The sequence below is a fragment of the Psittacula echo genome (genome assembly GCF_963264785.1).
Source record: "Psittacula echo genome assembly, chromosome: 1".
Lineage (NCBI taxonomy): Eukaryota > Metazoa > Chordata > Aves > Psittaciformes > Psittacidae > Psittacula > Psittacula echo.
The window spans coordinates 86,390,116-86,413,258 of NC_137735.1; the positions used below are offsets into that span (position 1 = coordinate 86,390,116).

General features: G+C 52.4%; 1 protein-coding gene across 1 annotated transcript in view; it reads right to left on the bottom strand.

Moving 5' to 3' along the window:
* Positions 1–797: 797 nt before the first annotated feature.
* The window catches only part of MEI1 (meiotic double-stranded break formation protein 1), a gene marked incomplete at its 5' end in the record, with an annotated part of 46,433 nt that continues 24,087 nt past the window's right edge, over positions 798–23,143 (bottom strand). Inside the window, 15 exons of the mRNA XM_080624287.1 lie at positions 798–1,393; positions 1,717–1,788; positions 2,007–2,188; positions 2,405–2,489; positions 2,693–2,814; positions 3,555–3,672; positions 9,834–9,965; positions 10,806–10,912; positions 13,293–13,374; positions 14,112–14,317; positions 14,747–14,828; positions 15,808–15,992; positions 16,579–16,689; positions 18,349–18,453; positions 22,183–22,348. Of these exons, the coding sequence (XP_080480413.1) occupies positions 1,268–1,393; positions 1,717–1,788; positions 2,007–2,188; positions 2,405–2,489; positions 2,693–2,814; positions 3,555–3,672; positions 9,834–9,965; positions 10,806–10,912; positions 13,293–13,374; positions 14,112–14,317; positions 14,747–14,828; positions 15,808–15,992; positions 16,579–16,689; positions 18,349–18,453; positions 22,183–22,348 (1,881 nt within the window). The 3' untranslated portion in view covers positions 798–1,267. The remainder of the gene's footprint in view (positions 1,394–1,716; positions 1,789–2,006; positions 2,189–2,404; positions 2,490–2,692; positions 2,815–3,554; positions 3,673–9,833; positions 9,966–10,805; positions 10,913–13,292; positions 13,375–14,111; positions 14,318–14,746; positions 14,829–15,807; positions 15,993–16,578; positions 16,690–18,348; positions 18,454–22,182; positions 22,349–23,143) is intronic.

A 23,143-nucleotide genomic window follows, 5' to 3' on the forward strand; every position in this document is an offset into this window, starting at 1 on the left:
TGCGGTCTCCCCTCTGCCTGCGGGACACCCGCCAGCACGTGGATCCCATTCCCGGCCCTGGAGAGGATAAAGGCGAGGTGGAAGGCGGCGGTGATGGTGCTTAAAGGATGGGGATTGTCCCGCCCCGGTGGCACCTCCTTCCCTCAGCAGCTCCTCATGGACCCCCATCTCCTGAAAGGCCTGACCCTCCGCCCTCCGGCACACTCCAGCTCTCACCAGGAACAGGAGCAAGAGCCAGTCTTCTTTTACTTAATACAAAAAAAATAAAGTCAAATTTATTCCATTAAAACAAAACACGCACCCGTTGCCAACCCCCGGCCAGACAGACCTGGCTCTGCACTTAAACATTCAGGACGTTCCCCCCTTCCCAAAGGCCGTGGTGCCCCAGCCGGGCACAGAGCAACTGCTTCTTGAGGACAGTCCCTCTGCAAGAGCCTCATCTGCTGCCAGTTCATCAGCAACCACGGGAAAGCACAGGGTTACTGCGCGGGGTCCCAAGGCCAGGCCATTGCCTCTGATCCCCCTGTGGCCCAGACACTATGGGTGGGAGGACTGGCTCACAGGGCTCAGGGCTGGCTCCCCAGCACCGTCAACATCAGCGGTACTTGCACGATGCGTACCCATCAGCTGCAAAGAAGGCAAAGAACTGAAATCCCTCCTTTCCAAAGATTCACCGCATGTTTGCCTCCCTTGTGGGAATGCCCGTCCAGGGGAGCAGGATGTTGCTGGGCCAGGAACTGATGCCGTCAGCCTTTCCAATGACAGCTGACGGATAAAACACATCGCTTGGTGAAACAGGCGCCGGGAAGAGGGGAGAGCTGCTCCGGCAGAGGTAGCGGCTGGGCAGAGACCAGGTATAACCGGGTGGGGGTGCCAATGAGATCACCAGTCTAACCAAAAAAAGAACCACCCCAAAACTGAGCGAAGCAGCATTGCTCATGAGGCTGTTTGGTGTGACACGCTCCCAGCCCACCATAACGGAGGAGGCACGTTCAGTGCGGGCCGTGCTGTGGAAGGGGGGGGATCCCCCGGCTCCCCCTCGCCCTACTTCCCCACATGCCATGGGGATGGCCCTACTGCCTTCCCGATTGTGCTTTGGCTCTGGGGAAGGGGAGCCCCACGTCAGCCCCCCTCAGCCCCACCGGGGCAACCCACCAGCACCGCCACTCATCCCCGGCTGAACCAAAGAGAAAGGCAATGAAACAAAACCCCACGGCACAAACGGAAAGCGACCACCGGGCACCAGGACGAGGCCGCCGACAGGGAGCTACAGCTCCGACTGCGAGCGGGAGATGCGCGGGCCCTTGCGGATCTCCTTCCGCTTCTCCTCCTTCTTCCTCCGCTTCTCCTCCTCCCGCAGCGCCTTCTGGAAGGTGTCGGCGCTGGGGAAAAACTGTGGGGTGACAGTGAGGGGTCAGCACGGGGGAGCCCCCGCAGCCTCTCGGAGGCACAGCCACCCCAAACCCGCTGAAGCCAGCAGTGCCAGGGGGCCTGAGGTTGCGCACGGCACGAGAGGAATGGGGTCCCGACATTCCCATGGGCCACAGGAGGGAGGAGATGGCAGCACGTGCCCTAAGACGACCACAGCCCAGCAGGGGAATTTGAAAGGCATATTTCACCATGCTTCCTCTGTGATGGGGTTTTTGGCCGTTCCCACCGAGCCACTGACTGGGACAGGGAAGCCCATGGGGTGAGCTGGCAGCATTGCCATCTTACCTCGGAGTGGTCCACTTTAAAGGGATTGCGGTAATCGGGTGATTTCTCACTGATTCCCAGCTCCTGAGCCATCTGCAGAGCAAAGGGAGACTGCGTCGGAAAGTGGTGGCTCCCACCTGCACCCCCCCCCATGGTCTCTTCTTCCCCACCAGCCCCCTCCATGTTCTTCCTCATCCCTCAGCCCAAGGACAACCCTCAGACATGGGGTATACTCCCCATGCCCTCCTTTGACCCCCAAAACCTCACACCCCCCTCAGTCCCAGCAGCAGAGAAGGGATCAGGAGCCGTACCAGCCCCAGGACCTGGGAGTGGGGTCCCTGCTCAAACACGCCTGTCAGGTTGCAGAAGCCGATGCCCCAGCGGATGAGGCTGTTCCAGTTGGAATTGCGGTCAAAGTAGTGGTGCACAATCTTGGGGAAGCGCAGGACGACGTCCCCAAAGAAGGCCGTGTTCTCCACCACGTGGGAGTACGCTGTGGGGAGAGCCACCAGCCCCATCGGCACACGAGCCCCATCGCACTGGTGAGGGCAAGCGGGCAGGCTGCCCAGGTCAGAGAGGCAGCAGTAAGGTCCCCAAGGGACAGGGACCAGCCCAGGTCTGGTCTGGGTAAACAGGGCTCCCAGGAGGAATGGCAGCAGTGCACCCGTGCACTAGGAAAGGGAGGGGGTAAGGACAGGAGAACACCTACCATCCTTTATCTTTTCATCCTGAGGGAATGGGCCATCGGGAGGCACGTCGGCAGCGATGAGCACAGCCCGGGAGTCCTCTAGCACCTGCCAGAGCCCTCAGTTACTGCCCCATTCTGCCTGCCCTTCCCTGTACCCCAGGGGTGCTGCCCCAACTGCCCCACTTGGAAGCCCCACAGCATCCTCCCTCCAGGACCTAAATCCCACCTAGCTCTTCTCTTTGACCCCACAGAGCCCCCCGGTCCTCCCAGCCCCACGGCACATCGAGCGCAGAGGGTGCTGTGCCTCACTTTGAAGAGCCCCTTGAGCATGATGTCAATGATTTTGTACTGCTGGTTGATGTCGTTGAGCTCGATCAGGTTCTTTAGCGCATTCATCTGGTCCTTGCGCTTCACCTCAAACAGCTTCTTATCTGCACCGTCGTCAAGGGCACCACCGGCACGCTCCCACCACGCTCCTGCCACCTCCCTCAGCCAGGCACCCAGCACCACCCCATGGGGTGCCTGAGGGATGGGGGCAGTGCCTGCGCCAGGGTGAAACATGGCTTTCCAGTGAGCTCCTGTGTCCAAACATCCCAGTGGGACACTTAACAGCACTGGGTGCTCGTGGGGAGCTTTCCACTCGCCAGACACTGGCTGACAGCGGAGGGCGACGATCAGTTCCCACCTTCCCCATACACGTGCCAACAAGCACACAAATATCTTCTCATACTTCGCCTGTTGACCAGGGGATGTGCTAAGAAGGGCCTGCATCGCCCCACCTCCTCGTGGGCAATAAATGCCTGGGGCACAGAGGAGACCAAGTTCTGCTATCCCAGCCAGTGATCCCCAGGCACAGGCCTGCTCTGCCACCCCACTGGGCACCCCAAGAGCAGACTGGGAAACGTGCTCAGCACCCAGGATGCTGGAGTGGACAGGAAAAGCACTGTGCTCGGGAGAACACTGAAAAACCCATCTCTGCTCCTGCATGGAGTCAGGCACTTGGTGTGCAAACCCAGGAACAACGAGCAATGAGACCACTGCTCAGTGGTTCTGGGTCCTCCCTCTCCCACCATCCTGCCCCCCCTCCAGTGGTCTCTGCCCCTCTCCCTGCAGCCGCAAGCAGGCACGGTGCATCCACAGTACAGGAGGGGCAGGCTGAGCAGAAGGATACAGATCTCCAAGCCAGAGTCCACCCTCTGCTTCTCCAGGTCCGTGAAGCTGCCCCGGGACAGCAGCAGCACCAGCAGGACAGGGCAAAGGAAGAGAAGATCCATGTCGGCCACCGCAGCCTGCAACGAAACAGACCAACAAACCCAGTGAGGAGACTTACCACAGTCACAGGAGCCCCTCAGGGCCGACAGCACATTGCCCTTGGCGCTAGGGTCCTCGCCTGCCTCTCCCCTGTGTCCATGAGGGGCTCGAGGGAGACAGTGGCCAGAGCAGGGTGACAGGGCCGTGCTGCAGCCAGGCCTCCTCTCTGCCTGCCTCCACTGCCGGCTGGGCCCCCGGGGCCCTGGCTGAGCACCGACCCAGCACAAAAGCGGAGCCCTACCCCTTCTCCCAAAAATAACACTGGCTTTTTGCTGGGTTTGCAAGCCGGAGCAGCCCAGCAGCTGCAGCAGCAGGGCCGAAGGCGGAGGAGGGCTGCCAAGAGGCTCCAGTCCACCTCTCCTTCAAGCACCTTGATGGCTTGGCCACCTCAGCCATCTCCACCTCTCGGGGTGCTGCTACCTGGATCCTTCCCCTTGCTGCAAGCCGGGTGCCAGCTGCAGGCCCCACGCCGACAAGCAGCAGTCGGGTGACCTGGTGGCAGCTCTCCCCATGCACGGCCTCCCTTGTGCAGGAATGCGGTCGGGCTGAGCTGCTCCCGGCCAGGAGGGTCCCTCAGACAACACGCAGAAGAGATGCTACAAGAGAAGGTCCTTGAGAGTGAGGACCCTAGGGACAGCCTAGACCCTATAAAGGAGAGCAGCGCCTCAGCTGCGGGCGGCAGGACCTGGGGCAGCCTGTGCACAGGGATGGTGTTCCCAAGCAGTAGCCACCAGCAATTACGGGAGCAGCAGCAGCGCTCTCGGAGCATCCCCCAGCCGCCTCCTGCTCCCGAGGGAGGCAGATGTGTAAAGACACCAGCGCTACCCTCACCCTGGCAGCCGCTCTGCTCCTCAGCGCGCGTTCCCCTGCGCGGCCGAGCCTCTCTCCGCAGTGCTAGCACTGGAACACAAACAAATCCCTTCGTCACACCGCATCCAGGCGGGTCCTTGCAAATCTGTCCAGCCTCAGGCCCAGGAGCGAGGCAAAGCTGCAGCACCGGCTGCTCTCCCAGCCCCACAAGGAGTAATGGCAGCTCCCAATGAGCTGAGCCAAGGGCCCTTGTACCCCCGGCACAGGCAGGGAAACATCATCAGGAGAACACAAGAAACCCTCTGCATTACTTTGCTGTCGTGCTTTGCAACAGGCAGCACCCCTGGAAGGGAACAGATCACAGTAACTACAACCAGCGTTACAGAGAAAGGCTCAGCATCGCACCCCGTGTTTTGGATGCAGTGCAGAGCCAGGACAGCAGCACAAACCTCACACACCAGGCCTGGGGTCCGTCCTCTCTGTCCACTGACATATTGCAGTATATTCCAGCCACCCTGGAGGCCACAGAGCAGAGGCCGTGAGGACTGATCCTCCAGCCCGGGCAGACAGATGCTCTGTTGGACCCACCAGCCCAGCCGGCTTCCAAGGGACTGCTTCACGCTGCCAAAACCCATGACACAAGGGCCAAGGCCTGGCTCAGCGAGGGGCTGGGGGTGCCCCTTCTGCAGAGCCCCCCACAGCTGCTCACTCCCTCCCAGGCTCTCGCGAGGAGGAAGAGCAGCGGCTCAAAGCACAAAGTGTGACTGCTCCGGGACCCCGCGTGCCCCGCATCCAACACGTGGCCACAAGAGCCGGGCTGGCTGCGTGCCCTGGTTACAAAGCACGGCTCTTGGATGAAGCAGCTGCCGGCCAGCTTGTTGCTGCAGCTGAGATCCCACCAGCCTGCCTGGCAGCCCCCGAGCCTCGAGACGGGCTTTTCCAGAGACACGACAGCAGATACAACAGGATGGATGGATAATGTGCTCAGTAAGGATGTTTTTAATGGCTTTAAAAGTCCTCCTCAGCAGTCCTGCAGGCTGTGCCAAGGGACCAGGCTGGAAGAAGAGGACCAGTGAACCATGCCATACAGCTGCCCATCACCTTTCCATCTGACCCCTTCCCTGCCGACACTCATTCTCACATCGAAGCCACTGACTGCCATCATCCATCAGGGCTGAAACAGCCTCATGACAAGCAAATAGGAGCCAGTTGTTGCCCCCATCCATAGGGGAAGTGAGGCTGCTGGTCCCACATGGCACCGGCTTGAGTTCATTCCCTGTCACTGCCCTGCCTGTTTCACCCCATTTTAGTAGGAGATGGCATTCGAGGCTGGACTGGGTAAGCACAGGGATGCCAAAGCTTCTTGCAGATGTTCCTCCATGCTTTCCCCTCGTGCCTTCACACACGTGAGCGGTAAGATAGAACAGAAACTGGGCAGAGCTGCTCCTCTCTTCCCTCCCTAAACCAATCCCTGCCAAAGCCGGCTCTGCCTGGCACCCCCAGAGCACTCCAGGGAGCCAAGGCCTGTCCTGATGCTACAGATGGGAAGGAGTTCCCACCAACATTCCCCTCGCAGCCCTGGCCAGCCGGTTGTTTCAGCAGAAAGCCCACCAGTCTGTTCCGTTGTCTTCCATCCTCTTAATTTAGATGTGTTTTTCCACAGAGACGACAACAGATGCTGTGTTATAGACAGTTAGTATTTTCCATTAGAATGTTTTTAATGACTTCATAAATTCTCCCGCAGGAGCCCCATCTGAGCTGAGCATCGCTGGGATTTATTCGCTTGATGAGCTCACCAGGCAGAGCCACGCTGCCACACTTGGGTTCCCAGGAGGAACAATTTGCAGGACACCCTTTCCCCTCTGCAGGGGGAAAAGCACCACCGTGCAGCTCGTCCCAGGGGCACGCTGTGGCTAAACAAGGGATGAAAACTCCCCACCCCATGAATCCACCCCTGAGCAGCTCCTCCATCAACCAGAGGAGGATGAATCTCTTGACACAGCTGAACCAAAAGCCTCGGAAGAGAAACGCAGGCTGCTCAGACCACTACTGCTAGGACACATCTAACACAATCGGCTGTGAAACAACAAGCCGTTTACACCTGCTTCCCTCCAAAGTCCCTTCACCACCAAACCCACAGCTCGCCTACCGCAGGGATGGACGCCAGCCGGGGTTAGGCACCCAGCGAGCTGCTGTGATGTCCACCCAGAACGGGCACAGATCGTGCCTCCCATCCCGCAGGAGGGGGTCAGCAGCAGCACCCCGCGGACACAGGGAGATGGGGATTTTCTTTCAAGCATGGCTGAAAGTAATGGCAACCACACGGGGATGGAGATGTTGAAATGGGATTAGCCAAGACAACCTGGCCGCGCGGAGGGGAAGCCACACAGAGCCGTGTCAAGCGGGCGCAGCAGGCAGCACACCGCAGAGTGCAAACCCGGGACGGGACGGGACAGGACGGAGGGGAGAGGAGCGCTGCCTCCCGGTGCTGCCCCCGCGGCGCTCCTCACACAGCCCCAGCGCGGGGCGAGGGCCGGCAGTGGCAGAGCCCCCCGGCCGGGAGCACAGCCGGGACCCGCGGCTTGGCCACCCTGACGGCACCGGCGGGTTCCCCCCATCCTTCCCTCCCTCCCTCCGCGGTGTTCCCGGAGCGCTGCGGCCACCGCCTGCCCGCTCGCCGTGCCCCAGCGCAGCCCCTGGCCTGCCTCAGCCCCCCCGGCCCCGCTGAGACCCTCCCCGGCCAGGCCAGGGCAGGGCAGGGCTCCCCGCTGCTCCGTACGGCGGCGCGGTGCGGCCGGGCCCCTCACCTGCGGGCCGGGTACCGGGTACCGGTGCCGGGAGCGGCGCTCACTCCCGCCGCGCTGCCATGCCGCTGCCGCCGCTTCCCCGCCCCGCCCCGCCCCGCCGTGTCACTTCCTCAGCTCCCGCCCCGCCCCGGCACCGGCCCCGACGGGGCTGCAGGGAAGCGGGAGCCGGGTCCGCCTGTCACCTCACCCGGGGCTGGAGGGTTCCCCCCGGCTCTGCAGGGGAAGGAACCGCGTTAATTAAAGCCCCAGCGGGGCACTTTACCGGGTAGGAGGCAAGCGGCGGTGCGGGGATGTAGCCAGAGGGACCAGCCGTGAACTGGAAGAAGTCCCCTCTTCCCAGTGGGACAAGCAGCACGTCTGCCCCCCGCCGGGGGGTCTGACCGAGCACCCCAGCACCCCTACCCAGTCCAGAGGAATCTGCAGCACCTCCAGCTAAGGCGAGTGAGCAGGGAGCCTCTTCCACTGCACTCGCATCCCCCGATGGCAGCGTTTGCACCAGGCAGGTCCGTGCTGTGGTAACTGAAGAGCATCAACTAAGCCTCATCCCACAAAGAGAAGGACACGAAGAGGCAGTTTAGTAACTTGGCTTTATAAACGATTTTCAACAAACCTTTTTCTGAGAATGAGCTACACATGGCTTCTGTCCATTTCCTCTCTGCTTCTCACTGGGAATAAATAACAGGATGGAGTGTCCTGTTCCAACCTTGCCTTGTTCCTCTGGCTGAGTGCACCACATCTTCTCATCTCAGTCTCCAGTGTGTGACAGGGACACTGCCACACCTCCCAGGCATCTGTCATTGATGGCATGAGTGGAAACTGAAGGGAAGGCATGGCTGAAACCCCAACATTCCATGGGAATCCCCACATTTGACATAGTGCTGACAGAAGGGTTTCATTACTAAACCAAACCTCCCCCAAGCCATGGAACACCCACCCCACTGCCAACATATACAAGAAACACCAGTGTTTCAGTGAACCTGAAGGAAGTTCCTTTGTCACAAAACTGATGTCAAAGCTTATTTTTGACCAGATGATTCTGACTTCCAGAACAAATGAGATTTGAAGACTTCTTCATAAGAAAAGCCAGAAATGGGAAGCAACTTGAGCAATGTAACGTGACCTCCCGTTCACCTTCCCTCACCCCCGTGCAGACAAGCAGATGCAGTGGAGAGGAGCTTCATGGGGCTGGATGGTCTCCATCCGGACAACCCGTGCTCCAAGCGTCCCACCACAGAGCGCTAGCATCACACTGGGGGTAAGCACAAGGACAAGCTGCTCCTCACAGATGACAAACACCTCTCACCCAGCACATCCCCTGCACATGGCTGATGAAGGTGTCCCATAGAGGAGGAAGTCCCCACCCCAACAGGAAATCCCTGCTGCGGCCACCTCCATCACTGCCATCTGTCTGAGGCAATGAGGCGTGATGAAAAGAGGAAGGCAAAAGCAGTTTGAGAACTAAACAGATACTGCCTCAGGCTCTGTCTCTCCACAAGTAATCTGGGGGCACCCCCTGCTTACATCCCTGGAGAAGAGGAGGATTCAGTTCTCAGCAGGGGACTCTAAGGCCAAGCAGAACACAATTGGGTAACTCAGTGGTTTCTGAATGCTCACTGTCCTTTGCAAGTGCTCAAATCATCTTTGGGTTTCCATGACTCCACAGGCATACTGGCACCAGGTAGCACACACACAGGGTTAAGTAATTGTTCATCCCCAGGGAAATCAATATCAGATCATTACTGCTTTGAAGTCCCAGGCTCCCCAGCCTGCTCCCCTTTCATCAGGCCACTCTGCCATGTAGGTGAATGCAATCCCAGCACAGAGACCCATCTTTCATCCCAAATGTCTCCTTATTTCCCAAATGTCCTCTCAAATTTGGGGATGATGAAGTCTTTCATCCCAAAGCTAGCCAAGTGTAACAACCACTCTGAGTTTTTCCAATTGTTTGCCTTCAGCTGGAACAAGCAAAGGAGCAGCAGATCAAGCATCTCTTCCCTCTGTCTCACCTACCACTCTCCCACCACCTACCAGAGGCATCTTGCCCAGCAAAGGATACACAATGTCCTGATGTTTTAGAGATGTGGTCCTCTGTCCCAGAAGGCGCTCCAGCAAGGTCTGAATGGTCCCTGCCTGTGCTGGCTCCACCTGGAACTGACTGCTCTGAATCTGAGCAGCCAGAAGAAAAAATGATTTCCAGACCAACAGGAGACTGTTGGGCTTGTTCCTTCATCCCTCCCTCCCACCCTCATCTCCACAGACAGCAATGAGACCTTCAAACTTTGATCCAGGGGAGAATTAAGGGGCCACCCGATCTGATGACACAGTTTAGGCAGCTGCTGGCATCACTCGCTTTCCAATTCCTCTGGACACTCCTCAAGGCTGTAGGCCAAGCTAGCAGCTGCAGGACTCCTCTTTATCTTACCATAACCTCCTCAAAAGGAAGTTTATGGCTCCACAGCAAAGGCTAAAGCAAGCCCCTAGGGATTCCTTTTCATTTTCCTAGGTAGTCACTGCTCTCTTACCTGACAAAGGAAGAGGCGAAGAGCACGAGACGTGGCCTCAGGCAGCTCTGCCAAGTTGGCTTCTGCTGCCTCCTGGAGAATCTGGCTAATTTCTTTTTGAGAAATAATATTGCTGCTTTTATATCTCAGAAACTTGAACAAAGGAGAAAAATAGAGGCATTAAATAGTGAAAGATCTACAGACTCCAACAGTGACTCATGTCCTTGGAAAGACCTCTTCTATTTCATGAGATGCTGCAGTACCTTAACCCCTGGCCTGATTTTTACACCACTTCTCCTAGAAGCAGTGCAAATACCTGTGCTGATGGTGCTCTGATTTATTACCACATTTATTTTGGTTTAGGTCAGTAAGGAACTGAAATTAACCAGGTAACCTTTTAAAAGTGAAATAATAACAAATATTCACAGATCCATCTTGTATTTGGAGGGGGAAGGTTCACATTAATTAAGCCCATTCCTCTCATCCACTGCCATGAGGGCTTTACTTCAGTATTTCTGCTGGGCAGGACCACACTCCCTCTCTTGCTTGCAGGCCCCAAGTACAGCAGGGTAGTAGATTGTGGTAACTCTCTGCCCCAAGAAGTCAGATCTGTGAGGCCAAAGATGGGGAGACAAGCTGTGAGGCTGAGCAGAATCTGCTCTCCAGAGAGTTGCAGCACGCTCCCTGACTGGTCACAGCAGTTGCATGCTCTCTGCAGGTTTCCCCTCTCCTCCCCGGGTGTCCTAGGCATTGTAAATAAGTGCTACAAACACCAGAAGAACAGGACCTGCTCGCTGACAGCAGTCAGTTTCTGCAGGGTGTGGAAGTTCACTTCAAAGTATCACTATTATGGGGCACAAATCCAGCGCCAGACAAAGCCCCAGCAGCATCTGAGACTTGTGTGTGCATAGGGGGTGAGTTCCAGTAACTGATCCACATGCACCGTACCAACATCGTGGGGAAAATGGAGAACTGCCTGCCCTTCCTGCTCACCAACGTCATCAGCCTGAGCACTTCTGGCTGCAGAAAGGATTTCTGGCCCCCGTCAAGTAGTGTGAAGAGCACGAATCGATGCCAGGGCTGGGAAGCCACATGTAGAGCTGGGAGAGAAGAAGCAGCCAATCAAAGACAGCTTTAAAATCAGCCAAGTGACAGGCTTGACCCAGGTAAGATCAGTCTTCAATACTGACCCCAAGGTTTCTCTTCTAAACCCCATGCTGTGAAACACTAAGGGGATAGTTTGCTCTGTTCTTGATTGTTAATTTGGCACTCTCTGGGCAAAAATTTAATCTTGAGGACAAAAGCTTAAAAGCTTTTTAAAGCAGAAAATACATTTTGTCCATCTTTGTCCTGGTCTAGGAAGAGAAACCTTCTCCTGGGGTGCATGTCATAATATACTTAGGGGATATCTTTAGCCCAGGGTTTTAAAAATAATACCCACTGGTTTCAATATGAGGACAAGTTTCCTGACCACTGGTTTTATTTAGCTGCAGAATACCCTTTGGGGAATGAAGAAAGGCCTTTAACACAAACCGAGCCTGGATCTGCATCAGAGTGCACACTATGGGGACCAGACAGGCTGATGGTTGCAGTGCAAACAAGCAGTAGAGAAAAAGTTCTTAATAAAGAATGTATCTGATGGACAGAGATTAAGGCTCAAGGTCACTGTCTGTAACAGCATAAAGTCTCACTGAACAATGAAGTTAAGTGTTATTACCTTGTATTTATTGCAGATAGGAGCAGGGGAGGGACAGCTACAACAGGTCAGCTGATACATGTTCAACCATGGCAACTCACCTTAGTTTTAGAAGGTCCCTTTGCCACTGACAGTCACATAACCTCCCTATTACCACTACAAAAATCTTCCCTACGGGAGAAACAAATCTAAAAAATCATGTAAAATGTCTGGGGGGTATCTTTTTGCTGGTGGAAATGAGAAAGCACCAGCACTGTGCCCTGAGCCTGCTCTGCACATCTGGAAAAATCTCTGGACCAAGAGAGTGTTTCAGAAAGCCTCAAATGAGACAACTCCTGGAGGCAGAGTCCAGGCCATGCTCGTTCCAGTGTCCTCACTTCTTTCAGTCAAACATAGCTATGACCCTTCTTCTGCTTGGAATAAGGAGACTTCTGTTACTGCTGTTGCAATCTTCTGCACTACAGAAAGCATTTAAGCAGCCAAAGTGCGAGGTTCAGCCATTGCTGAAGCAGCATTTCATTCACTTGATCCCAAATCAGCACAACCTCCCCAGAACATGGCATTTCTTCTTTTTTTAAACCTAGCTCTTTAATAGCCTGCCATCAGCTCCTGCCTGTCTATCATCTGCAGCATCACATCTTCACTCAACCACTTCCGCTACGGAGACAGGCTGAGAGAGTTGGACTTGTTCAGCCTGGAGAAGAGAAAGCTCTGGGGAGACCTTAGAGCAGCTCCCAATGCCTAAATGGGCTACAAGAAATCTGGAAAGAGGCTTTTTACAAGGGCATGTGGTGACAGGACAGGGGGGGAATGGATTTAAACTGACAGAGAGGGGATTTAGATTAGATATTAGGAATAAATAAAGGTGGTGAGGCCCTGGCACAGGTTGCCCAGAAAAGCTGCGGCTGCCCCATCCCTGACAGCGTTCAAGGCCAGGTTGGATGGGGCTTGGAGCAACCTGGTCTAGTGGAAGGTGTCCCTGCTCATGGCAGGGCGCTGGAACTGGATGAGCTTTAAGGTCTCTTCCAACCAAACCAGTCTGGGATTCTATTATTTCTCTCTCCTACCAGTATCCCTTTTGTCAGGTGTTCATTCACTTCATCTCCTTCTCTCTTTAAATAACTGAACAGGTCAGGGTACAGAGAACTTTGTCTGGTTTAAGGTCAGAGCCAGCACCTGGACTTTGTGGCAGGAGGCTGACAATATGCAGAAGAGTCTATCCTCCTCACCAACTGCACGACGCTGTCATATTATGTTATATTGCTGATGTGGTATACCCTCAGGTCTGACACGGACTCCAGAAACCAAGGTCTGCATTTGCCCCTGGAAATCTAGAATTTCCAGCTTTCATTCCTATTTTCCCCTCCCCTCCCTAAGGGCCAAACTGTGACCAACGCTGTTGGTGTGGAAGACACATCATATTCAGATCCTACCTCCCCTATATTTATGGCCTGAATGTTTGCTACAATTGGCCTGGAAGTGACTGACTATTCCTATACCCCTTCCATTCCTAAACCTTTCACTGTTAGTGGGGAATGGCTATTTTCCTTCTGGAAAGCATCTTGGTGTTCAGAACCAAAGTGATGGCTCATGCCTGCAGGGGAGCTAGCCATTGTGGTTTCATCCTACAAATCACATGATTAACTTTAGGCATACAAATGATTTTTCTTATTGGGCATAAATTCATTAGGCATCTGCTCCAGGGTGCTATTGGATGGAGATCAAAGAGCTCAAAACAACTGCAGGAGGGAAACCCAGGAGAAGAAAGAGCGGGAAGACTTTACCAACATCCTGGTTCTTCTCATACAGGTATTCCACTAGAGTTTCCAGGCAGGCAACCACGGCTTGAGAGAGCAGCAAGTCTTTCTGGAATACCAAGACAGGGTAAAAAAGAAGAAGAAGAAAATAAACCCCCAGACAATCAACAGCTATTGCCAGAGGAAAATTCATTAAGTGGCAGGATCTGAAGAGCATGCAGCACAGGAAAATAACACCTTTCATCTCCTTCACAACGTGCTGCAAATGATCTGTCACGTCAAGGAACCAGACAAAGGCACGACTGCTTATTCTGAGATTAAAACAAAATTAAGTAACATCCTCCAGAGAATAAAGATGTGAGCGCAACATCACTTGAGACAGTTAAATGTAAACTGATGTACTGCCCCTGGAGCCCAACATCACTTGAGCAAGTTACATGCACACTGATGTACTACTCCAAAAAGCAGTTTGCCAGGGGAGTGGGGGAGGGACTGGGATTTGTTACACTTTCCCCACCTCTGTCCCTGTGGATGTGGCATCCCTGCAGAGCAGGAGATGGGAAAACAGAGATCATTAGTACACAGAATTTCAGCTATCCGGTTCAGCAGCAGGGAGTACTGCATAGCTTGATTTACCTTCTTTCTCACTGCACCATGCTGCAGCAAGAACATTTTCCCTCCTCCTCATCGCATATCTGTAAGGGGTGGAAAATGCAAACAAAAGGGGAAAAAAGAAACCCGAACAGGCAGCCCCTTAGGTTCTGCAACAGGGTGGTTTCTCCTCAGGTTAGTGTACCTGCTTGAAGCCCAATAGTGGTGTTGTTCCAAAAGTCGTGTGTTATATACCTTCAACTGGACATGCACCAGAAGGTTCTGCAGACTGGCAACAAGCGCGAAGACCTGCTGTGGGATGAGGGGGTGCAAGGCAGCATCCTGCAGCGATGGTGGCTGTGGTTGTGTAGCAGCCTGGGCTGTGCTTTGACCAATGATCACCAGCAGGGAGGAGGAGGAGTTCTGTCGCAGAACAGCTCTCAGGAACTGCATGATGCTCACTAGACAGGGAGTTTGTGTCAGTGTTTTCCTCTACCCTACCCTGTGTGTTGGTGCCTGTGCAATAGCATGGGAGAGGGTAAAGAGCAAAAATTTGGGCTTAATGCCCACCAGAGTTGCCCAGCAGCTGCTGGCAGCTGCAGACAAGAATGGCAACCCTTTGTTCTTCTCCTCCCTGTAAGACTCCATTCCAGTTCACGCTTGGTTCCAGATGTCATTACCAACCTCCAAGGAAGATTGGGCCAAACTTAGAACTCCAGACTTTTGCCCTTTCTCACCACCAGCTACAGACTGCCACAGCTAAATGGACCAAAACTTCCAGATTCCCACCAGCACCTCCACCATCCAATTTATAGTCACCAGTTCTCCCTTGTTGCAATATGGTACTAGCAACTGCTTCCAGTCAAATCCCTGTAACACGTGAAAAATACCTAACAGCAGGATTGGCTTCTTATTCCTGAAGATGACTTCATTCAGGACTTTTGTTAGGTCTAGAGAGAGTGTCTGGTGAACCTAGACAAGAATGAAAGAGAAGAGAAAAAATGGTGCTGGTTTGGACCAGGCGAAAAACTCCAGTACAGATACATTCACTCCTTAGATGCTACCCCATGATGACCACTCTAAAACAAGGGAACAGCTTCAGGGTTTCAGAAGTCTGACCCAGAAGTGAGAGTTACGTCAGTGGGCCCTGAAGTTTCACTCACCACTAGCTGCCAGCTCCGAACAGCTTCCAAACCACAGTGCAGTTTGTTTGCCTGTCTCACTCTCACTACTCCCTGCACATAGCTACCAAGCACAAGGAGCAGTAGGAACAGCCATAACCAAACACAACTGTACCTTAGCCACACAGCCAGTCACCAAGAGGGACAGAGGCCTGGGTAGATACTTCAAAAGTAAACATTTTCCCCTTGTGCTGGCACAAGAAAGTGCTTCCCTTAAAGCTGTAATTCCAGTATCAGCTGACAACTCCAGCTTAGCTCAGCTCTCTTGAGGGACTGCAAAGCCTCTAATACAATGACAGCTCCCCACATTTGTAACAGCTTGCTAATATTAAACACTTACTTGCCAATAATAGGTTTGGATTGTGATTGTTCCATTTTTGTTCATTTCAGTATCAGAGAAGTAGTTTACAACATGGGAACTGTGTCTCCCACCCCCAGGCTTCCCTTCAGAAAGGTTTTAACATGTATTTTGCTCTGTCCTGAAGAGTAAAGTGATTTGGATCAGGAGGGCTGGGTATGCACTTTTTCCCCCAGGATTCCTGCCTCCCTCTAACTCTCCAGTGATTTGTGTCTCAGCCTTCAGCAACATGCTGGCTTCCATGCTGGAGAAGTGCAGCAGGGAATAACTTGTGGACAAAACCAAAAGAGCAACCAAGGCAAGCAGATTCCAGGCCGAAGCAAATCACCTTCCTCTGGTAATGAAGATTTCTTTAAATTAAGGTTTTAAGGCTTAGCCATTCCCTGGATCTGAGCACTGGAGTGGTGCTAACCTCAGTATTGTAGCGATGCTGAGAAAGTAGGAGGGATGCAACTAGCAGCCACCCAGAGCACAGCAAGGCATCCTCAGGTGAGAGGTAAGCAGCAGGTTCGGAGGGAGGGGACCGCAACCAGGTGCATTCCAAAACCTTCTGCAGCAGCTCCAACAAGGGCACGTTGGAGAGCAGCACAGCCACTGCTGCATGGGAGAGAAATAATCAGAGCAGCTGAGGGGATGGCACAGGTTAAACCAGCTTGACAAGCAGAGGAGAAGGGCTGAGCAGGCAGAGCACACCCCTGCTGCAGCAAGGCAGCCTCAGCTCCTCAGAGTAAGGCTGTCCAGCTACACTGGTGTTCATTTCCCACAGCACAAGCGACTGTTCAGCCACCTAATAAAACGACCAGCCTTCAGTTAACACAGCTGGAAGGTTGGTTAGAGCTGTTCTCTACTATTGTTAAGTTTTTTGAATCATGGCAATACCAGGACATTTCAAACAAGTCACCAAAGCCCCACTGCTGTGTTTTATGAATAAGAAAAATACAGTGCTTCTGTCTCTCAGCAGCCAATTCCTGAATCATCAGAAGGCAGCAAAAACCAAACCAAACCAAACCCCTCAAGCTAAAAACCTTCATCCCAAATACAAAATGGTCTTTATTAGCTTTAATGCTGTGTCTGGAAAGGGAAGAATCCACCTCACCTCTTGAGACGGTTAGAACACAGTGTCTGATTGCCCAGCTACAACCTCGCTAAGATTAATTTAGCAATCAATACCATCTTGCCTCACCTCTCTGTTGACTACCAGGTGTTGTCTGATGAAGGCTGCAGTACAGAAAGTTCAAGGATGGCTGCAGGAGGTCAGTGTCCCTTGGGCTGCATTTCCCACAGAGATTACTGACTGCAAACAAAAGAATGTGCATAACACGGACACCAACATAACAGGGCACTTCAGCACAAGAAAATAGTCAGTAAAAGAGCCACAAAACCCAAAGTGAAAATAACCAGAGCATGGTACAGACAAAGCGACTGGCATCTGCCTTAGAGTGTTTGCTTTAGACTGGATGCTGCAGTGGAGGATGACAATGGGGAGGGAGGAATAGAAAAGGGTATATTAAAGGGCATATATCATATTGGGCCGTAATGAATCCAAGAGCAATAGACTGTAGGTTACCTGTTCCCACAGAGTGAGTTTGATCCTAATATTAGGTCAACCATAAACAGCCATGTGCCTCTCACATGGTGACCAGACTGGGGAATGGGCACTGGGACAGAAAGCTGTGCTCCTCCATTCTTACTATCCCTGCTCACACTAGGAATAAACGCACTCTGTTTGTTTTAAGCACCAAACACTTAGGAACAATATTTAGCACGAGTTTGGGAAGGAAAGCCAGGGCTGCAGGGCTCAGCAAAACTGTCACAGGAGTTCTTCTGAGGGGCTTAAAGTCTGAGTAAGCAGTTCTCAAAACCCACATATCAACACACCTCCCCACACCCCCTCCATCTACAAGCTGGTTGCACATAGGCATCATCAGAGAAGAGTGCCCTGCACACCTACCCCTGAAGAACACAGCCTGGGGAGCTAAGCAGGGCTGGAAGGGGGTGGCTTGGGCAGAGAGAAAGTCATGCTATAGAATACGGAGCAGAAAGCAAGAGCAAAAGGAGTTTGTGACTCCTGGGAGCAGCTTAGCTCTCTGAAATCACAGCAGCTAAAAAAGCAGGTAAAAACAGGACATGGCTCTTCCACATCCCCAGTTTCCTTGGCTAATGAATGTCTGAAGAACACTGCTCCTTTACAAGGTCAACACAAGCAGCCCCAAGACACAGAACATTTTAAATTGAAGGGGATAGTCCTTCAAAGCCTGCTGGAGAGATCAATTTGTCAGAGCAGGGAAGGGATGAGAGGATGGATCAGCTGAACTTCCTCCTGGTATCTATTCTTTTTTCGCAGCCTACATGAACCTCCAATAGGCAAATACGAAGGGAGAAGTTACCAAGTGAGGATCACTAGACAAGACAGCAGGTCATGGTATGGTGAAGAAACAAACACAACTTGCACTTCTAGGTCTCTGGCGTGGAGTGGGCAAGTCCTGCAGCTGGTTGAGACCCATATACTTTGGACTCGAACTCCAGGGCAAGCCCAGGTTCAAAGGAGACCCCTGTGGCCTGCCTGAACCCCACAAGAGCATGTTAGCCAAGTGTGGATACAGAGGGATAATTCAGGAAGCACATCAGCAATACTGTCATGCGCCAAATCAACAACAGTCACAAAATCTGAAATCATGTCATGGCCAGGGGAATGCTTTTGCCACCTTGAGAGGATCCAGACCACAAATGTATTGTAAAAGCAAGAGGAAGAGAACCTGGGTTTTGTTGACTGAACTGGTGACCAGGGCTCTTTACAATGCTCTGGCTATGAAAGTATTTCAAAGCAACCATAACTGTAACATAAGGTACGCTTTGCTGTCAAAGGACAAAGGGCCAGCCCCATATCATCTTATGGAACAATGAACAAACACAGATCAAGCACCTCTGGGAGAAGATGGATGCACAGACTCACCCTGGTGAAGCAGCTTGAAGTCTGTGCTGTCCAGCTCCCTCACACCCTTGCTTCGCAGCTGCACCAGGAAAAGAAGGCTCAGCAAAACAGGCAGGTTCCTGTTAGCTAAGAAGGGTGCAGACAGCTTAGTTTGGCAGTGAACTCTAAACTTGCAGAAGCTCCTGTAGCCCAGTGTCCTCTCCCCACCACCAGCTGTTTGCAGGAATAGGTCTGACTTCCACAATAGGAAACAGACAATCTGCCTCCCCACAACCCCTGGCACCCCGTGATCAGAGACAAAAGGACACCACAAGTGTCCAAATGTGCAAAATACCAAAAACGCCAGTATGGCCTTCTTTATCCATAACCCTGTAACCTCAAGCTCCACCATGCTCTTGCTTTAAATCCCACCCTCTTCCCCAGCCTACTGATGTTGTAAGGCAAAACCACTTTCCCTCTTACTGCTTCCATCCCAACTGCTGCATGACAAAACACCCCAAACAGAGCAGAGCTGTTAGAAGTGTCTGTGCCTGCCTCAGGAACAAGTAAAAGGTGTTCTGGGCCCCTATCTTAAGAGAGTCAAGGACACCCTAGCACTGCTCCTTGTTGCAGTTCAAGCTCACAAGGTGCTTTGCACAGCACCTTTCACAATGGGACAACAGTCCCAGCTCCACAGCCAGGCCTAGTAGCGAAAACAGGGGATTTACAGCCCTAGAGGGCGGGGGGCTCAAGACTCTCGGTTGTTATTCAAGGATCACCTGCTCCAAGCTCAGGAGTGTTGCATCCCAACTTAGAAGGAAGTGCAGCAGGAGGGCCAGGAGACCTCCTTGGATGGATAAGGAGCTGCTCAGGAAAATTCAAAGGAAAAAAGAGGCTTATAGAAGGTGGAAGCAGGGACAGGCGGCCTGGGAAGAATACAGGGATGCTGTCCGGGAAGCTAGGGACCAGGTGAGGAAGGCTAAGGCCCAGTTAGAATTGAACTTGGCTAGGGATGTTAAGGATAATAGGAAGGGATTCTATAGGTACGTAGTGAGTAAAAGGCAGACTAGGGACAACGTAGGCCCTCTTCGGAAGATATCAGGAGAACTGGCTACCCTGGATTTGGAGAAGGCTGAGGTTCTTAATGACTTCTTTGCCTCGGTCTTCACTGGCAAAATCTCTGACCGCACCACCCAAGTCTTGGAAGGCGAACACAGGGACTGTGAGAATGAAGACCTTAGGCCCACTGCAGGAGAGGATCTGGTTCGAGACCATCTTAAAAACCTAAACGTACACAAGTCCATGGGACCTGATGAAATCCATCCGCAGGTCCTGAAGAGGCTGGCAAATGAAGCTGCTAAGCCACTGGCCATCATATTTGAAAAATCATGGCAGTCAGGTGAAGTTCCCAATGACTGGAAAAAGGGAAATATAACCCCCATTTTTAAGAAGGGAAAAATGGATGACCCAGGGAATTACAGACCAGTCAGTCTCACCTCTGTGCCTGGCAAACTCTTGGAGCAGATTCTCCTGGAAGACATGCTAAGGCACATGAAAAACAGCAAGGTGTTTGGTGACAGCCAGCATGGCTTCACTAAGGGGAAATCCTGCCTGACCAATTTGGTGGCCTTCTATGATGGGGCTACGGAACTGATGGACAGGGCAGAGCAGTTGACGTCATCTACCTGGACTTGTGCAAAGCGTTCGACACTGTCCCACATGACATCCTTGTCTCTAAATTGGAGAGACATCAATTGGATGGGTGGACCACTCGGTGGATAAAGAACTGGCTGGATGGTGGCACTCAAAGAGTTGTGGTCAATGGCTCAATGCAGAGCTGGAGACCAGTAACGAGTGGTGTCCCTCAGGGATCGGTGTTGGGGCCGGTCTTGTTCAACATCTTTGTCGGTGACATGGACAGTGGGATTGAGTGCGCCCTCAGCAAGTTTGCCGATGACACCAAGCTGTGTGGTTCGGTTGATACGCCAGAGGGAAGGGATGCCATCCAGAGGGACCTCGACACGTTTGTGAGGTAGGCTGATGCCAACCTTATGAAGTTGAACCATGCCAAGTGCAAGGTCCTACACCTGGGTTGGAGCAATCCCAGGCACAGCTACAGGTTGGGCAGAGAAGAGATTCAGAGCAGCCCTGCAGAGAAGGACTTGGGGGTGTTGGTCAATGAGAAAATGAACATGAGCCGGCTGCAGTGTGCGCTCGCAGCCCAGAAAGCCAACCGTATCCTGGGCTGCATCAAAAGGAGCATGACCAGCAGGTCGAAGGAGGTGATCCTGCCCCTCTACTCTGCTCTCGTGAGACCTCACTTGGAGTATTGTGTGCAGTTCTGGTGTCCTCAACATAAGAAGGACATGGAACTGTTGGAACAAGTCCAGAGGAGGGCCACGAGGATGATCAGGGGACTGGAGCACCTCCCGTATGGAGACAGGCTGAGAAAGTTGGGGCTGTTCAGCCTGGAGAAGAGAAGGCTGCCTGGAGACCTCATAGCAGCCCTCCAGTATCTGAAGGGGGCCTACAAGGATACTGGGGAGGGACTCTTCATCAGGGACTGTAGTGACAGGACAAGGGGTAATGGGTTCAAACTTAAACAGGGGAAGTTTAAATTGGATATAAGGAAGAAGTTCTTTCCTGTGAGGGTGGTGAGGCACTGGAATGGGTTGCCCAGGGAGGTTGTGAATGTTCCATCCTTGGCGGTGTTCAAGGCCAGGTTGGATGAGGCCTTGGGTGACATGGTTTAGTGTGAGGTGTCCCTGCCCATGGCAGGGGGGTTGGAACTAGATGATCTTAAGGTCCTTTCCAACCCTAACTATTCTATGATTCTATGATTTCCCCCAGTCACAACCCTGCTCTCTTTGAGAAATTGAACAGAATTATGGGATCTGCTGATGCCACAGTTCCGGTTTGGGGATCAATATCATGAATGATTCACACAATCTCTGTTCCCTTAGTGTACTCAGGCACACCAAGCTGTTTTGCATAGAGAAGAAGCAAAAAGGAGGATGTCTTTCAGGCACTAGTTGAGTCCCCACTCAAGCTGGAAGATTGACCAGCACAGCTGTCCTGGGTTCAGCAGTAGCAGTCAGTTTTTCTCCTTCTTAGTAGCTGTTGCAGCACTGTGTTTCTGACTTTTGGCCTGGGAACAGCTGATAACACTGATGTTTAGACTGACCAAGGACTTTGTGAGTCTCATGCTCTGCCAGGGAGGAGGAGGGGCCGGGAGGAAGCAGGGACAGGACGCCTGACCCAAACTAGCCAAAGAGGTATTCCATACCACAGCACGTCATGCCTGGGGATGTAACTGGGAGCTACCCGGAAGGGCACGTCCTCTTTTCGGTCGGGCTCTTTTCCGGCGAGCGGTATCATATTTTCTTCCCTTGTTATTTCTCTTATCATTATTACTATTGGTGGTAGCAGTAGTGATTTGTGTTATACCTGAGTTACTGGACTGTTTTTATCTCAACCCGTGGGAGTTACATTCTTTCAGTTCTCCTCCCCATCCCTCTGGGGAGTGGGGGGGGGGGGAAGTAGACTGCATGGTTCTAATTTACAGCCAGGGCTTAAACCACGACAACAGCTCTCCACTTGAACACTTAAGGCAGTATAAGAGAACCTGGCCTTGGTTTAACAACCACAGTTTGAAGCCGGAATAACCTGAATTAGAAAAATACTTTCTCAATTCAAAGTAAGGATCTCTTGAAAAGGAAACTATATCAGTGCAGTCCTGTCCATAAATTTCCTCACGCAGATACATGCAGAAGTTATATCAGCACTTCAAAAACTCTTTGTCCCAGAGTGCATCCCTTCAGCCATCAACCCTGCTAGTTGACCTTAAAGCACAACCAAGTCACAGAGGGCAGTCACCTTGTAAGGATGCTGAGTTGCTCTGTACCAGCACCTGCTGCAGAATCTGTAGGAACTGACTCCGGAGGAGGTCACAAACAAGGACATGGTCATCGCTTTCCAGGAAGATCTTTAGAGTCATCAACACCTTCCAAGCTACCTCCACAGAGCTTGAGCAGACCAGGTCCTGCAAGGGAAGAAGCACACACATTACCTTTCTGCCCTGATTCGGCAGAAGTCACTGCTATTTAATACCATTATGCTAATCTGGTGCCTTGAGAAACAGACTAATAAAGTACTGTTCAGATGAAGTATGTCCTGATTAGAGAACTGAATAAAGCAGACAGACTCTCATCTGATAGGCACCTCTGAGTAATATCCTGTTTAAAGAATGCATGTGGCTACGTAACCCCCCACCTAGCACACAAATGTTTGAGCAACGTACATTTAAGGGCAAGGTTTTAGACACATGGGATCCTAAAGCCAAGGCCCTATTTCCAAAAGCACAGATCTTCTGGCACTTCTGCTTTCCTTGTTGTTTGGAAAACTAAGGTTGCATATAAAAGAAGCATACCTAAAATCAAACTTATGAGTCAGTCCATAGCTACTTACTTTCAAAAGGCTGGCAGCCTTGTATCCACATTAGCAACATAACAGCTGAACTGCATGAAACATACAGGAACCATACAAGCAATCACTGAATCTCAGAAAATGAGACTCATGCACACAGCATTCAGCCCATGAGCCTGCTTCTTGGCTACAGAGCTCTGTCTGGAGCCTTTGAGCTGAACCCTACAGCTGTTAGCCTTAACTTGAGCACACCTTTGTTGTTAAGGTGTTTAACATTAAATTCACTTGCACAGCATGTACAGATGCAGTTCCATAAAGATCAGGCAGAAAATGCTTGGTAGTGCTGACACAATATGATCATCTCAACATGTATTATGTCAGCACCACCTTGGCTCTCCTCCTCCAGTAGTCC